The sequence below is a fragment of the Elephas maximus genome, chromosome 16 (assembly GCF_024166365.1).
Source record: "Elephas maximus indicus isolate mEleMax1 chromosome 16, mEleMax1 primary haplotype, whole genome shotgun sequence".
Classification (NCBI taxonomy): domain Eukaryota; kingdom Metazoa; phylum Chordata; class Mammalia; order Proboscidea; family Elephantidae; genus Elephas; species Elephas maximus.
This window is the reverse complement of record NC_064834.1, coordinates 37,561,565-37,579,762: the sequence shown is the minus strand read 5'-3', so window position 1 is coordinate 37,579,762 and position 18,198 is coordinate 37,561,565. Positions and strand designations below refer to the sequence as shown.

Below are 18,198 nucleotides of genomic sequence, written 5' to 3'. Positions count from 1 at the left end.
TGATTGCTCTTGTCTGCCAAGGGCTTGGGATATAGAACTAATAGCAAGTGTGCTCTATACTTGCCATCCCTAAAATAGTCTGTTAATATGAAAGAGCTAAGACATCTTAACATTGGGCAGCTTGAAGCATGTGCATTATAATTTGAGATTCTATCATTTCTTCCTCTTTCATACTTCTCTAATACTTGCTTTACTACAGGAGCTATGGCCAAACGCAACTTCTCCACATTGGAATCCTTCCTAATTTTCCTCCTTGTGATGATGACTGCTATCACGGTGGCCCTTCTCAGCCTATTATTTATCACCAGTGGAACCATTGAAAACCACAAAGACAAGTGTCATGGGCTCTCTTGGATGCTATTCATAGGCTCATGGAAAGTGTCTTGATTATTTGGGACACCAAGGCAAGAAACAGTGTTGGCTGATGGTGCTGATAACTGGAAGTTCTATGTGTACTGAAGCCTTCTACATTAATTACCCTTTCTGCATTGACAGCACTTTTTATCAAGCTTACCTTTGTCCCCAGATAGCCAGTTGATGGGCATTCTGATATGCACTTCTTGCCTTTGAGTTTTCCACTGACTAAAGCACAGCCCAGAATTCTTCAAGGTCCAGTAACATGAGCTTTTGCCCCAAGACTCTTCTATTTCTCTTTGCCTTTTCCTTGGCATCACCTTCTCTTGAGTTCAAAAGGAGAATGAAAGACCCACTGAATGGCAAATAGTCCATGAAAAGGTTTAGTGAAGGGGTCTCAAAACCAAATCCTTCTGAGGACCAATCAAGCTTTGTAAACAAGGCAGGAGGCATGGGGAAGGGACAGGGGGTTCTGATGAAATGGGGTCTATTGCCCCTCTCTAGCATCAGCTGTTTGTTGTCATGATGTCACACTAATCCAGAGCTCCTGAGTTTTCAAGAGAAGCTGTCATGGATTGAATTGTGTCCCCCGAAATTGGAGTCAACTTGGCTAGGCCCTGATTCCCAGTATTGTGTGGTTGTCCTCCATTTTGTGATCTAATGTAATCAAGTGTTATAAATCCTAGACTCTATGCCTCTGGTTATGGTCTCATTTGGAAGTGAGTTGTCCATTGTGTTAATGAGGCATGATTAGGTTATGTTAATGAGGATTAGGGTGGGTTGTACACACCATTGCTTGAGCCACACCTCTTATCTTACAAGAGAGAAAAGAAAATAGAAGCAAGCAGAAAATAGGGACCTCAATACTACTAAGAAAGAAGAGCCAGGAGTGGAGCGTGGCCTTTAGACCTGGGGTCCCTGCACTGAGAACCTTCTAGACCCAAGGGAAGACTGATGCCAAAGCACATGAACATCTTCTAGGAACACCAGGCCCACAGATGTTGACAGGGAGAGAAAGCCTACCCCTAGAGCCAGCACCCTGAATTGGAACTTCTAGCTCCTGAACTGTGAGAGAATAAATTTCTGTTTGTTAACACTGTCTACTTGTGGTTTCTGTTATAGCAGCACTTCAAAACTAAGACAGGCTGGAAATTGGGATTTTTAGACAGCTCCTGATTATTTTTTAAATGTTGGAAATGAATTTTGGTTTTGACAGCTGTCTAGGCCACATGTACAAGCAATATTGTGCCCAAGGGTCTTTGATGGAACGTTGACCTCGGTGTTAAGTTATACACCTGGAACGTAAGTACAGAAGATAGGTGGGGATTGGAGGCTTTTGCCGTAACAAAGAGAGGACTGGCCTTAGGCCAAGTGGAGCAGGAGACAGCATTTTTTACCTCTGTTTCCCTTTTGTGGTCTCTTCTTTTTTTTCCAGTGTATTCTTTACCATGTCTCCATGCTTTGAATTCTGTGTACCCACAGAAAAATTTTGTCCTATCTTTCAGCAGTGGGAAAAGCAGGGTCTTGGAATGCTAGGAATGAAAGGATCCTTAGGACTTATTTAGTTTAACTTCTTAAAATTAGAGAATTAGGAGGCTGAGACTCAGGGGTGTTATTAATACCTATAGTAACTATTCTTGTAGTAGCAGCTTCATTAGCACAGTACTAAGACTGTGCTAGCCTTAGTGCTGGTTTACATATTGAGAAACTGAGACTCTGAGATTGCAAGAAACTTGCCCTTGGTTATGTGGCTTAGTTTGACTTTCCTTGGCACCATTTTCTACCTTTGTACCAGTGAGGCAAAAGCAAAGGTACCTGCTTTCTTTCTCACAGTACTTAGTCTCCCGTAGAAAACGTGGGCTTGGGGATGAGAAGACATGGATTCTAACTCCACCTAGAATGTGGTCAAAAGAATATCAGATTCAGAGCCTGAGGATCTGGGTTGAGCACCTGATTTATAACATGTTCTCTGTGAAATTTCAGTTAAGTCACTTCTCTGGGCTTTAGTTGTCTCATCTATAAAGTGGAGGAGGTTGGACTGGGTGATCTCTAAGTTTTCTTGAGTGTCAAAATTCTAGGGTTCAAGAAAGAACAAACTCTTTTTTTTTTTTTTAAAGGATTCAATTTTTAAAAATTGTACTTTAGATGAAGGTTTACAGAACTAGCTTCTCATTAAACAGTTAGTACACATATTGTTTTATGACATTGGTAACAACCCCACAACATGTCAACACTCTCCCTTCTTGACCTTGGGTTCCTTATTACCAGCTTTCCTGTCTCCTCCTGCCTTCTCATCCTTGCCCCTGGGCTGTTGTGCTCCTTTAGTCTTGTTTTGTCCTATAGGCCTGTCTAACCTTTGGCTAAAGGGTGAACCTTAGGAATGACTTCATTACTGAGCTAAAAGGGTGCGGAGGGGCCATATTCTCAGGGTTTCTCCAGTCTCTGTCAGGCCAGTAAGTCTGGTCTTTTTTTGTGAGTTAGAATTTTGTTCTACATTTTTCTTCCAGCTCTGTCTGGAACCCTCTATTGTGATCCCTGTCAGAGCAATCAGTGGTGGTAGCTGGGCACCAACTAGTTGTACTGGACTCAGTGTGGTAAAAAATATATAAAATATATTGGTAATTGTGGTCCATTAGTCCTTTGGACTAATCTTTCCCTTGTGTCTTTAGTTTTCTTTATTCCCCCTTGCTCCCAAAAGGGTGAGACCAGTGGAGTATCTTAAATAGCTGCTCACAGGCTTTCAAGACCCCAGACTGTACTCATCAAAGTAGTTTCTTTATAAACTATGTTATGTCAATTGAACTAGATGTTCCCCAAGACCATGGTCCCTACAGCCCTCAGCCCACTAATTTGGCCCCTCAGGGAGGTTGGATGTGTCTATGGAGCTTCCATGACCTTGGAAGGAATACTCTTTTTTTTTTTGTTTTTATTGTGCTTTAAGTGAAATTTCACAAATCAAGTCAGTCTCTTACACAAAAACTTATATACATCCCTCTATATACTCCTAACTGCTCTCCCCCTAATAAGCCAGCACACAACCTCCCTCCACTCTCTATTTTCGTGTCTATTCGGCCAGCTCCTGACCCCCTCCGCTCTCACATCTCCCCTCCAGACAGGAGATGCCAACATAGTCTCATGCATTCACTTGATCCAAGAAGCCCACTCCTCACCAGCATCATCTTTCATCCCATACTCCAGTCCAATCCGTGTCTGAAGAGTTGGCTTTGGGAATGGTTCCTGTCCTGGGCTAACAGAAGGTCTGGGGACCATGACCTCTGGGGTTCTTCCAGTCTCAGTCAGACCATTACGTATAGTCTTTTTATGAGAATTTTCGGTCTGCATCCCACTGTTCTCCTACTCCCTCGGGGGTTCTCTGTTGTGTTCCCTCTCAGGGCAGTTGTTGATTGTAGCTGGACACCATCTAGTTCTTCTCGTCTCAGGCTGACGTCGTCACTGGTTTACATGGTCCTTTCTGTCTCTTAGGCTCATAATTACTTTGTGTCTTTGGTGTTCTTCATTCTCCTTTGCTCCAGGTGGGTTGAGACCCATTGATGCATCTTGGATGGCTGCTTGCTAGCATTTAAGACCCCAGACGCCACTCTCCAAAGTGGGATGCAGAATGTTTTCTTAGAAGATTTTATTATGCCAGTTGACTTAGATGTCCCCTGAAACCATGGTCCCCAAATCCCCACCCCTGCTACACTGGGCTTCTAAATGTTCAGTTTATTCAGGAAACTTCTTTGCTTTTAGTTTAGTCCAGTTGTGCTGACCTCTTCTGTATTGTGTGTTATCTTTCCCTTCACATAAAATAATTCTTATCTACTATCTAATTAGTGAAAACCCCTCTTGTAACCATCAAAGAATATTTTCTTCTCTGTTTAAACTATTTCTCCAGTTATTATAATAGTGGTCTTATAAAATATTTGTCCTTTTGCAAATGACTGATTTCACTCAGCATAATGCCTTCCAAAATCAAAAGGAGGTATTTGCGATGAAGAGGTCGTTGGTCTTGCAAAATTCTATCATTCGATCTCCGGCATTGTTTCTATCACCAAGGCCATATTTTCCAACTACTGAGCCTTCTTTTTTGTTTCCAACTTTTGCATTCCAATCACCAGTAATTATCAGTACATCTTGATTGCATGTTCAATTAATTTCAGACTGCAGCAGCTGATAAAAATCTTTTATTTCTTCATCTTCATCTTGGCCCTAGTGGTTGGTGCATAAATTTGAATAATAGTCACATTAATTGGTTTTCCTTGTAGGCATATGGATATTTTCCTATCATTGACAGTGTTGTACTTCAGGATAGATTTCGAAATGTCCTTTTTGATGACGAATGCAACACCATTCCTCTTCAAGTTGTCATTCCCAGCATAGTAGACTATATGATTGTCGGATTCAAAATGGCCAATACCAGTCCATTTTAGCTCACTAATGCCTAGGATATTGATGTTTATGTGATCCATTTCATTTTCGATGATTTCCAATTTTCCTAGATTCATACTTCATACATTCCAGGTTCTGATTATTAATGGATGTTTGCAGCTGTTTCTTCTCATTTTGAGTCGTGCCACATCAGCAAATGAACGTCCCAAAAGCTTTACTCCATCCATGTCATTAAGGTCGACTCTACTTTGGGGAGGCACCTCTTCCCCAGTCATCTTCTGAGTGTCTTCCAACCTGCGGGGCTCATCTTCCAGCACTATATCAGACAATGTTCCACTGTTATTCCCAGGGTTTTCACTGGCTAATGCTTTTCAGAAGTAGACTGCTAGGTCCTTCTTCCTAGTCTGTCTTAGTCTGGAAGCTAAGCTGAAACCTGTCTTCCTTGGGTGACTCTGCTGGTATCTGAATACCGGTGACATAGCTTCCAGCATCACAGCAACACACAAGCCCCCACAGTACGACAAACATCAAGGACATCATCCATAAGAAAGCAAGAGGTCACTGAAAAGACAGGAAAGAAAGAAAAGACCAAGATGGGTGTCAGAGGATACTCTGAAACTTGCTCTTGAGCGTGGAGCAGCTAAAGCAAAAGAAAGAATTGATGAAGTAAAAGAACTGAACAGAAGATTTCAAAGGGCCTCTCGAGAAGACAAAGTATTACAATGACATGTGCAAAGAGTTGGAGATTGAAAACCAAAATGGAAGAACACCCTCGGTGTTTCTCAAGGTGAAAGAACTGAAGAAAAACTCAAGCCTCGAGTTGCAATAGTGAAGGATTCCATGGGGAAAATATTAAACGACACAGGAAGCATCAAAAGAAGATGGAAAGAATACACAGAATCATTATACCAAAAAGAATTAGTCAATGTTCAACCGTTTCAAGAGGTGGCATATGATCAGGAACCAATGGTATTGAAGGAAGAAGTCCAAGCTGCTCTGAAGGCATTGGCAAAAAACAAGGCTCCACGAATTGATGGAATATCAATTGAGATGTTTCAACAAAGAGATGCAACGCTGGAGGTACTCACTCGTCTATGCCAAGAAATATGGAAGACAGCTTCCTGACCAAATGACTAGAAGAGATCCATATTTATGCCTACTCCCAAGAAAAGTGATCCAACCAAATGTGGAAATTATAGAATAATATCATTAATATCACAAGCAAGCAAAATTTTGCTGAAGATCATTCAAAAACAGCTGCAGCAGTATATCAACAGGGAACTGCCAGAAATTCAGGCCAGATTCAGAAGAGGACGTAGAACCAGGGATATCATTGCTGATGTCAGATGGATCCTGGCTGAAAGCAGAGAATACCAGAAGGATGTTTACCTGTGTTTTATTGACTATGCAAAGGCATTTGACTGTGTGGGTCATAACAAATTATGGATAACACTGCGAAGAATGGGAATTGCGGAACACTTAATTGTTCCACAATTATGAGGAACACTCATAAGGAACCTTTACGTAGATCAAGAAGCAGTTGTTTGGACAGAACAAGGGGATACTGATTGGTTTAAAGTCAGGAAAGGTGTGCGTCAGGGTTGTATTCTTTCACCATACCTGTTTAATCTGTATGCTGAACAAATAATCTGAGAAGCTGGAGTATATGAAGAAGAATGGGACATCAGGATCGGAGGAAGACTCATTAGCAACCTGCATTATGCAGATGACACAACCGTTCTTGCTGAAAGTGAAGAGGACTTGAAGCACTTAATAATGAAGTTCAAAGACCACAGCCTTCAGTATGGATTGCACCTCAACATAAAGAAAACAAAAATCCTCACAACTGGACCAATGGACAAGAGCATGATAAATGGAGAAAAGATTGAAGTTGTCAAGGATTTCATTTTACTTGGATCCACAATCAACAGCCATGGAAGCAGCAGTCAAGAAATCAAAAGACGCATTGCACTGGGCAAATCTGCTGCAAAGGAACTCTTCAAAGTGTTGAAGAGCAAAGATGTCACCCTGAAGACTAAGGTGTGCTGACCCAAGCCATGGTATTTTCAATCACTAAATATGCATGTGAAAGCTGGACAATGAATAAGGAAGACCGAGGAAGAACTGATGCCTTTGAATTGTGGTGTTGGCGAAGAACATTGAATATACCATGGACTGCCAAAAGAACGAACAAATCTGTCTTGGAAGAAGTGCGGGCAGGACGCTTCTTGGCGGCAAGGATGGTGAGACTACGTCTTACATACTTTGGACATGTTGTCAGAAGGAATCAGTCCCTGGAGAAGGACATCATGCTTGGCAGAGTACAGGGTCAGCGGAAAAGAGGAAGACCCTCAATGAGGCGGATTGACATAGTGGCTGCAACAATGATCTCAAGCATAACAAGGTTTGTAAGGAAGGCGCAAGACCGGGCAGTGTTTCGATCTGTTGTGCATAGGGTTGCTATGAGTTGTAACCGACTCGATGGCACCTAACAACAACAATGCCTTCCAGATTCCTCCATGTTATGAAATGTTTCACGGATTCATCACCGAGGAACAAACTCTTTATCTTTTGCCTAAGTACTTTCTCATCACTAATGCTTTTGACCCTGACTGCTACCTTGGCTACTCCTGGATGTTTTTCTGGGAGGAACAAAGGTTGAAACATGTAAATAAAGCCATAGCTATATCCAGCTATTGCTCTAAATTATTAATATATGGTAACATATTTACTATTCAAAACAACCTTAGGAAGTAGAGTACTATTCTCTATTTTATAGATGAGAAAATTGAGGTAAAATAGGTTAAGTATATTGTTCAGCTGATAAGTGGTAGAGTCAGGTTTCAAACCCAGGCAGTTTGTTTCCAACAACCAGCCCTCCTATTCTCTACACCCTTCTGCCTTTCCTGATATTCATGTGTGTGTGTGTGTGTGTGTATTGCAAGTATATATAACCAACCAGTTGATGTCGCCCCTGACTCATGGTGACACCCCGTGTGTCAGAGAACTGTGCTCCATAGGGTTTTGAATGCCTGATTTTTGGAAGAATTTTTTCTGGGGTACCTCTGGGTAGCCTTGAACTTTCAACCTTTCAGGTTAGCAATCAAGTGTGTTAACCATTTGCACCATCCGGGGACTCCATAAATATATATACATACACATTAATATGGAATGTATCATTGATATGAGAATAATTAAAATAAGGGGGAGCTATGTCAACAAGTATAAAATGATTTAGGATGCTTGAAGAATAAAAGAAGGATCAGCATAGTGTAGGGACAGCTGGCTTCCTGGATATGAGAGGTTGAACTGGATCTAGATGTGATAGAAATGGAGCAAGTTTGAAGGGCATGGTGAAAAGGAAAGGAGTGAGGGCTCTGGAGGGAGAGAATGGTAGAAACCCATCTCAGAGGCTGTTTGGTGTAGGTTGTGTGCCAAGGACCTGGCACCTGATTTGTTTGGCTGAGAACAAAAGAGCAGGGTAAGTGAGTGAAAGGGGATGAGTTTGACAGGGAATGGCTTGTGGTGAGAAGTTGAAGGACATTTGAGGGAGGCTTTAATTGTCAGGCTGAAAACATCTTCAGTCCAAGATAGTTGCTTAGGAATATGATATAAAATGGGTTCTTGAAATGTTTCTCACCATATATCTTAAATAGGAAAGAACATACAAAGATTTTTCCTATTTCTAATCAATTAGCCAACAGCAACAAATAAAGGGGCTCAAATATGTTTTTCAAAGATATTATTTTGTTTTCCAGACACCCAAAACCCTCAAGCCACCCAGGGCCCCACCACCACTCAAGCTCCTCCACTGACTTATACCTCGGAGCCTCCATTCTGTCAGAACTTCAGTGGCTACAGTATTGGTCGTGGGCGAGCTGACTGCACAGGACAAATATCAGATATCAATTTGGTAGGTAAAAGATGGGCTTCTCAAACTGCGAAATAACTAATTTTATTATTTTGCATCCTGCATTCATTTCTGATTATTACATCATCATCATCTTCTAGCTTTTCTATTGACTTCACTGCTGTCTAACACTATGAATATTGTACTATAAGGAAGAGGGACGTTTTACTCAACCACAATTCCACTGTGAATTCAGTTGGCCATTTTTTTATGCATGGAAGTGGCAGAGCTGGCAAACTCAACTATGGCAGGGGGTAGGCAGATACCATAAATGACTAATGCAGGCAAGTGTAAGATGATAAATGTAAATCCTCAGTTTGCAGGACAGTAGGAAGTGGTGGGAAATATGGCAACACTAGAAAGTGGCCCAGCTTATTGTTGCCATGTAAGAATGTGGGCTCAGCGTTGCCATATTTTCTGTTTTTTCAAGAGAAGCCAGAAAGATCTCTAGACTGGAGATCTGAGGATTTAAATCTCTCATTTTAAAAATGTGGGAAACTCTAGTTAAATCTGGAAACCTAGTATGGGCCAACATTGTGTAAGCCAAATGACACACTTTTTATGGGTCAGGTGTGACCAATTGCTGTTGGCTATGATGGTAGAAATACCTATTTATATCAACCCTTCCCCAGGAAATCAGAGCATAAGGTTGTCTGATGGGATATTCTCCCTCCTACCATATAGTCTTTAAATCCAGGAATTATTCTCTGCTGTCTGTTTTGAAGAAAACCCTGGTGGTGTAGTGGTTAAGAGCTACGGCTGCTAACCAAAGGGTTGGCAGTTCAAATCCGCCAGGCGCTCCTTGGAAACTCTATGGTGCAGTTCTACTCTGTCCTATAGGGTCACTATGAGTCGGAATCGAGTCGACAGCACTGGATTTGGTTTGTTTTTTTTCTATGAGCCCGAATCAACTCGACGGCAACAGGTTTGGTTTTGTTTGGTTTCTTTTGAAAAGTGACCCTGGAATGTGAACCTAAAAGAACACTCACATGAGGGGTAAAACAAGCAGTAGAGAGAGCATTCTGAGGACCTAAGTGCAGCTCTGGGTTTTACGTGATGATGATAGAAGGGGCTTGGCACAGATGTATTTGATCTGACTTGACTTAGGGAGGGACAACATGACAAAAGCCAGGGTAAGGTGTTCTCTGTAAGGATTATCATTTACTTCAGGACAAAAAAAAAAAGAAAAAAATCACACCAAACAACCAAAGAAAGGGTGTGTTCAATCTTCAGGATATTCCTGAGCAATGTGGGGTGAAGGAAGGGAAAATATTTCCAGTGTAGTACTTCAGACAGGAAGGAGAAAAGATTCATTTCAAAGAATACAAAGACCCCCAACAATTTCCAATATAATCATGGAATTTCTGAGCCACCCCAGCTCCCTTCTTGCTCACAGGCCAGGAAATAGCTTCTGTCATACTGATTTATACATTGACTTTATGTTTTTCTATATATAAGATTAAAGCCTCTTTTATGATCTGGTGTCATTACTGAAAATGCAGAGATTATCTCACTTGGAACCACAGTGCCCTATGGATTTTTTTCTTTGTCTTTCATAAGTAGTTTCTTCATGTGCGATTGTGCAGGTGAGTGAAACAGAACAGCTCTGATTCTCTCTTCTTCTTTAGATGGGCTATAGCAAAGCTGGCCAGGATGCACGGGGTATCCTCACGAGATTGTATAGTCGTGCCTTCATCATGGTGGAACCCGATGGGTCAAATAGAGTTGTGTTTGTCAGCATTGACATAGGCATGGTGTCTCAAAGACTCAGGCTGGAGGTAAGTGATTGCAGGGAGAAAGATAACATGGTTTAAAAGAGAAGTCTGTGGGTGAATGCAAAGGAAACTAAACACTTTTGGTTTCTCATCCAGTGGGTTTCTACTACCTTCGACATCATAAGCTCTTGACAATGCAACATATAATTGTACAAGGACAATGGTCGTCATTATTTTGTTCTATGTTATCTTGATCAAAAACTTGCTTTCGGTTCAAGTGATGACTCATCATTATTAATGCTAATGTGTTTTTTTGAGAGTGTATTATGTTCCAGGTGTCCTTCACATAAATTTTCTCATTTAACCCTCCTTGTTAGAAGTTTAAGAGCACCAACTAATCATAAACCCTTCCCTCAACTTCTTAGACAATTGAGAATAGATGCAAGGACCCAGATGAGGAAATACAGCACTGAAACTAAGTTGGCCATGAGTTAGTTACTGCTAAAGCTGGGTTAAAGGCACAGGGAGATTCATGATCCTATTCTGATGAATTTTGTGTGTGTTTGCATTTTTCCAGAATAAAAGTTTAAAAAGAGTGAGGCATCAACTCTCTTAATTTTAAAACTGTATTGTGGAATGTGGTAGGTCTTCTATAGTTTTCCCCAAATTTACACATTGATACCCTCTGCTGGGAAACTTGAGATTATCAGAAAGGTTCATGGAGGGTCCTGGGTTGCCATAGACCTTGTAAGGTACAACAGAGAGAGAAAGAGAGAAAGTGGGAGGGAAAGAAGGAGGGAGGGAGAGAGGAGGAGGAGAAGGAGGAGGAGGAGGAAAAAGAGAGAAGAGACGAAGAGGGAGAGGGGTAGAGAGACAAAGAGAAATAGAGTAACAGAGTGACAGACACACATGGACTTCCACGTCCAGCTAAGCCAAGTCCTAGGCTATGATCTAGTTATCTTTTCTGCATAGAATCAGATCATAGAAGGAGAATATGCTCTGCTAATGTCATACATATTCATGAGTGTGGGAAAGAGGAGTCTGGAGCATCCAGAATGATTCCCATTACATGTCAATCACACAGTGTCATACTCTATCAGTGTTACCTATTAAACACTTTGTTCTTCCTGTTGTGTGAAGAGGTCAGTGAAAGGGATGATGAAAGGAGCTAAAAGCATTTCTTCCATATCACACCCTCTTGGGGAGTGCAGCAGAAGACTTTCTCATGTGTGAAAACATGAGAAGCCAAAACAAAACAAAACACCAAACCAGTTGCTGTCGAATCAGGTCTGACTCATGGTGACCTTATGTGTTTTAGAGTAGAACTGCACTCCGTAGGGTTTTCAATGGCTGTGATCTTTTGCTAGGTGTTTATTTGAGGTGTGTCTGGGTGGATTCAAACTGCTAACCTTTTGGTTAGTAGCCAAGTGCTTAACTGTCTGTGCTACCCAGGAACCCCTTATATGAGGAAAACAAAAACAAAAAACAAACCCGGTGTGGTCAAGTTGATTCTGACTCATAGCGACCCTATAGGACAGAGTAGAACTGCTCCATAGAGTTTCCAAGAAGCACCTGGTGGATTCGCACTGCCGAAACTTTGGTTAGCTAAAACTACCATGAGAGGAGAGACAAGCGGTAGAAATTAGGAGTAAGCTATCATAGAGGAAGGGACGTTGGAATGGGCAGAATTTTGAATGGTTAAGACAAGGAGAGAGAGATACCAGATGAAAGGGAAAACATGAGCAGAAGCACAGGGGAGAGATGTAGATTCTTTTGAGGGAACAGGTAGGAGTTCTCTTAGGACATACATAGGTTTGTAGTTGGAGATATACCTGGAAGGTGGGTTGGTTCTAATTGTGGAGGACCAGGGATGTCATATTATTTTTTAATTCTGCAGGTTACGAGCGGTCTTAGAAGACTTGGAGTGTGTGAGTGATAGAAGCACAATTTTGCTTTAGGATGATTGATCAGACAGTGATGCAGGTGAAGGCACAAATTAGCAGATTCTTTAAATTAATATCCAGGCTCTATTGATGAGGATCCAGTTAGGAAAACAATAATCACACTAGGCATTTCAAACAAAGAGTCATTAATACAGGTTAATTTTACAAGGAGCTGAAAGGCCAAAGGAACCAGAAAAAGAAGCTAGGACTGTGGGGAGGGCTTTCACTTGGCTTGGCTGTTTCCCCTGCATCGTGTGAGGCTGACTCAACCAACAGAGTGACACTGAAATTGGATGGTGGTCGGAGGTGAGATGAAATGCTAAAGAGATCTGGGAATCGATGGACATCAAAGCTAACACATAGGACAGTGAAACCTGTGAGAGCCAGAACTGTATCTAGGACTGTCTGGTTTTTCTGGGTCTTGCAAGTTTTCTGCCTTTGACCAGGTGCAGTCTTGCCACTTTTCTATCACTCTCTATTAGTGGAAAATATTTGAATTTTCTTTCTCTGACAGGTTTCTGCCTTACACAGGCTCTGGTTTTGCAGGTTTTACTGTACCATGGTGAGCTGGTGCCTTCTATATATTAACTTAGTTAATCTTCCAAACAGCTCTATGAGGGAGGTACTGCTAGCATCTCATTTGACAGACTGGGGAACAGAGTTGCACAGGATCAGGTAATTTGTCCAAGGTGATGCAGGAAGGACTATCAGAGCTAGGTTTCAAACTTAGGCATGTTGACGCAGAGTACACTGTCCTTACCACTGCACCATACTGCCTTTCTGAAGACTCAAAGATGATTCTGATGGAAAATAGTAAGGTCATTGACCAAAATAAAAAACCAGTTGCCTTGGAGTCCATTCCAACTCCTGGCGACCTCAGATGTGTCAGAGTAGAAAAGCCAGTCGTGCTCTGCTGGGGTTTCAATGGCTGATTTTTTTTTCAGAAGTAGATCACCAGATCTTTCTTTAAACCTCCAACCTTTAGTTGGAAGCCAAGTGTACTAACCATTTTCACCACCCAGAGAATCCTTAACAGAAATAGAAGAGTCAAAAGGTAGATTTTGGAGGTGGGATCAGGTGGTGAACCCATAAAAAAACGTGGTGAGAGGGGTTTAATGTGTTGGTTTGTAGATGCTGTCAAGTCAGTAGTGGGCACCATTTGCCCACTTCTTCCCATTTTTACTTCCGCATGCAATCTGCGGCCCAGCAGGAAGGCCTTTAAATGAACCCACTTAGTTATCTCAAGTTAACCCCCCCCCAAAAAAAAACTCAAAGGAAGGCATAAAACATAAATGTAGCTAAACAGGTGCCATTAAGCTTATTTATAGCACCTGGTTTTAGGCAGGTGCTCAGTCTCAGCTTTAAGACTGATGAAATTCCCAGCATGGAATGAAGATTAGGGAAGGTCCCCGAGTAGTGAGACGGGGTAGGAAAACAGGAAGACTTTTTAACTCTTTCTAAGTCATGTTCCCAAGTGTGTCAGCAATAGGAAATGGAATGGAAACTGAAAACAAAATGGAGAGCTATCTGTAGACATTAATGTAAGTGCTTTGTTCTGGGTTAAAATATCTCTCCTTCCATGAAGTAGGAAACCTGCTTCCTACTGCAAATGTAATGACTATTTGCCGTCACTGGTTATACTATTGCTGGGTTTTTAATATTCTTTTCTTTTCCCCAGAAGTCCCATGTGTCTGGCTTCATATCAGAGATTTTAGTTTAGGATAAGATGTCTATGGGCCGTTTGCAATTTTTTTCCTCTGATTTAAAATTCAAGATTTATGATTTCTACTGTTTTAAGAGCTTGATTTTTGAATAAGCATAACAAAATACTTTCAATTCTAAATACCTAATTCCACATGTAGTCTTTAGGTATGAAAACAGGGTGGGGCTAGGGGAGCTTTAAATGTGATTCTACTCTAAATCAAACCCACTGCTGTCATATTGATTCCAACTCATAGATACCCCGTAGTGTTCCCGAGGCTGTAAATCTCTACCAAAGCAGACTGCCACATCTTTCTCCTGCCAAGTCACTGGTAGTTTCAAACCACCAACCTTTTTTTCAGCAGTCGAGTGCTTTAACCACTGTGCCACCAGGACTCCGAACGTGATTAGCAGTTTTTTTTTTCTGTCATCTTCCTGTCTTAGTTGCAGAATTGTAAGAACATTAGACTTTGACTTTAGCTCAGTTTTCGTGGCGTCCCTTTGTTGATCAGACATTGTCTCTTAATAGACATTTCTGACCTTCTTGAGTGTGGTAACTACCATGTGGATGAATATATGAGAATAATGAGTAGGTGGAGCTGGAGTTAGAGGCAGATAGAAAGAACATGGAAACTTATTGACGGAGAATGAGGGCTACTTGGTTAGATGGGTGTTAGTTTGGTTAGATTTTGTTTCCACATTCTTGTATCACAAAGTTGCTTACATAGACATGGTAACCTAACAATTGGTCTTTGGCGGCATGGAGTGGTTAACGAAGCAAGACGGCTTGTAAAAGCTTTCTGCTGATTCAATGACTGCATCGCTGGGATTAGGGTGGTGTAGTTTTTTATCTAAAATAGGAGGGGTTGAATGGATGTCTTTATGTATATTAGGTCCATAGCACATAAGCTGCTATTCTTCTATGTACTACTGGTATGTGGGAACTGACTTGAGAACTGATTTTAAATATCCAGGGATTTTGTGAGCTGGTGGTTAAAATTTTGATACTTTGAAATTGGCCATGGTGGGAGTATTTATACCATAGCAATTGGCAAACACGACAAGTGAGGGCTATTTTTTTTTTTTTTAGAGAGACAGTTTATCAGCATAACACTATTGGTATACCCAAGGTAGACATTACTAATTGATAACAATGCTCTTTCTTGCTAAGCTTGGATTTGGTCTCAGAATCCTTCTCAACACATGACTTCTGACAGCACCACTAATGAATTGAAGTAAATACTAAAATAAGCAGTTATTTTCCATTTGTGGTATAAAAGAGCTTTCATCATCGCCCCCGGCAATAGGTGGCAGCAATGTATATTGAAAGAAACCCTGGTGGCACCACGGCTAAGTGCTCGGCTGCTAACTGAAAGGTCAGTGTTTCAAACATTCCAGCTGCTCTGCAGGAGAAAAGACCTGGCTATCTGCTCCCATAAAGAGTACAGCCCAGGAAACCCTATGGAGCAATTCTACTATGTCTTATAGGGTCACTATAATTTGGAATTAGCTTGAGGGCACATAACAACAACAACAACAAATGACGCTTTTGCTAGATCATTTTAATGATTCTGACATTTAAAAAAAAAGTCAAAACCCCTCTGACAGAGAAGCTGTGGTAATATCAAACTCCAGGTTGCAGCTGATTAAAACCTAATCAGAAACAGGTACTCAGCAGCACTACTAATTTTCTCTCTGTTGTTTTCTTGATGTGCATGTACCAGATAAAGACACTAGTCATGTATTTGGATGTTCATTGATTGGCTAATTCTTAGTTTTTATACAGCAATAGATAATGAATAAAATCTTAAAACCTAGTGACAAAATATCAATAAACCAGTTGTTATCAAGTCAATTTTGACTCATAGTGGCCCCATTTGTGTCAGAGCAGAACTTTGCTCCATAGGGTTTTCAGTGGCTGTTTTAGTTAGCAGGGAGCACATTAACCTTTGGCAGCACCCAGAAAAAAAAAAACAACTTTTTTTTTTGACTCCTTAAAACAGTAATCATATATTATTGCTCATGGTTTTTGTAGATCAGGAATCCAAGAGCGGCTGGGTTGGGTGGTTCTGACTTGTGTTAGAAGCTATACATCATCATTGATTGTGTTAGAAGCTATACATCATGAGGTTGCACTCAGATGTTGGCTGGGGCTGAAGGATCCCCTTCAAGGTTGTTACCCATGTGGGCAGCAAGTGGGTGCTGATAAGATGGCTCCTCTCCTGTCCACAGAATTGTTGGAGTGTTCTTACCTCATAGCAGCTGATTTCCCTGGGACCAACAAGTGTTATCGTCTATGTCAGATAATATTGAGTTCCTTATCTTGGGACGTGAGGGGTAAAGAGAGCTTTGAGCTTTGTTCACTCAGCCCAGAAAGCTTATCCCCTAGACGTTGCACAATCAGCCTGCTCTCTTCACTTAAGCCTTTGCTGAAAGGTACTCTTCAGAAAGACCTCTTTCATTAGTATCCATAACTCTTTTTAAAATTACCCAGTGATATTTTACTTCATAGTATTTATCACTATATGATATAATCTGCTGTATTTACTTGTTTATTGTCTTTTTTCCTCAGTAGAATAAAAAATCTTCGAGGGTAGGGACCTTATCTATTCCTAAGGCTTAGAATAGTGCTTGAATATTAATACTCTGTATTGAATGATGAATAGGTAAGAGTACTGAGTCTATAGTTAGGGAACCTTGGGCCTGGGCCTGGCTTTGCTATTTATTAGCTCAATGGGAAAATCATTTACATTCCTGAAGCTTCATAGTTCTCAGCTAAAAATGGCGTTAACAATACCTACCTTTTGGAGTTGTTATGATGATTTTTAAATGATATAACGTATGTGAATTACTATTATTATCAATATTATTATTGTTGTTATAATGATATACTGAAGTATAGAGTGAATGGTTGCTTGATAGGAATGTCGTCAGTATAGATCAGTGATTAAATTCATCATAGCTGAGCTACCATGTTTTGTGCTTTTCCTTTTCTTAGTTCTGTTTTTTTTTTGAAGGTTCTGGACAGACTGGAGAGTAAATATGGCTCCCTGTACAGAAGAGACAATGTTATCCTGAGTGGTACTCACACACACTCAGGTCCAGCAGGCTTCTTCAAGTATACTGTATTCGTAATTGCCAGTGAAGGATTTAGTAATAGAACTTTTCAGTACATGGTCAATGGCATCGTGAAGGTAGGCAGCAAATCAAATAGTCCGGGGCAGCTGTCTTTACCATTGCTGATGGGAGGGTTAGAGGTGGTTTGGTGTGGTATGGAGAGTGCCTATAAAATCTGGGCCTGAACACAGTCTTAGCATCTATCACCCTTTCCCTTCCTGGCTTCCATTTAGCTTCTGTTCCTGAGCTGTTACTATTAGGCCTGATGCGCTGACTGAGTGAGAGAGAAGGACTCTATGGCAGCAAGCCCCATCTCGTCATCCCAAAAGATGGGAAACATTTTGTATGTAACCCTTATAAGTTATAAGGCCCCACATGGCCTGTTCTCTACATAGTTACATGAAAAGAAAACCAACAAGAAACCTAAAGTAATTGCAAATAATTTCACTCTTGCCTTGTATTTCCTAAAGGGTATAAAAGGGGATCCAATTATAAACACAACATCATCATTTCTAAAATAATCTATAGCAGCTCCAGACTTCCAGGGTACTCTTCACCAATACCCTCAAACTCCTCTTCCAATCCTGGTTTATGAGCTTTTACTCCTTTCTCCCCTGCATTCCAGCTTACTATTTTCCTACTTAGGATACTTGATAATGTTTTCCTACATTCATTTGCCCTTCTAGGTTTAGTCTCTTTCTACTTTCTCTCACAAACACAACCCAGATACCCAGGGATCCAGCTGGCAAAGGCAGAACTTGCTTTACGGCAATGTTTTTCAAATTGTGGCTATCAATCTATTAATAGCTTACAAAATCATTTTCAGGAGTTGCAGTAAGCATTAACAAAAAAAAGAACTATAATAAAATAGGTTGGAAAATATCAGAGTGCATAACACATAAAACCAAAATCCATTGCTGTCGAGTCAATGCTGACTCACAGCAGCCTTGTAGGAGAGAGTAGAACTGCCCCATAGGGTTTCCAAGGAGTAGCTGGTGGGTTTGAACTGCCAACCTTTTGCTTAGCAGTTGAACATTTAACCACTGTACCACCAGGGTTCTGCATAACA

General features: G+C 41.0%; 1 protein-coding gene across 1 annotated transcript in view; it reads left to right on the top strand.

Moving 5' to 3' along the window:
* Positions 1-204: 204 nt before the first annotated feature.
* ASAH2 (N-acylsphingosine amidohydrolase 2) overlaps positions 205-18,198 on the top strand; it is a 65,541-nt gene continuing 47,547 nt past the window's right edge. Inside the window, 4 exon segments of the mRNA XM_049856062.1 lie at positions 205-337; positions 8,502-8,656; positions 10,282-10,431; positions 17,030-17,206. Of these exon segments, the coding sequence (XP_049712019.1) occupies positions 205-337; positions 8,502-8,656; positions 10,282-10,431; positions 17,030-17,206 (615 nt within the window).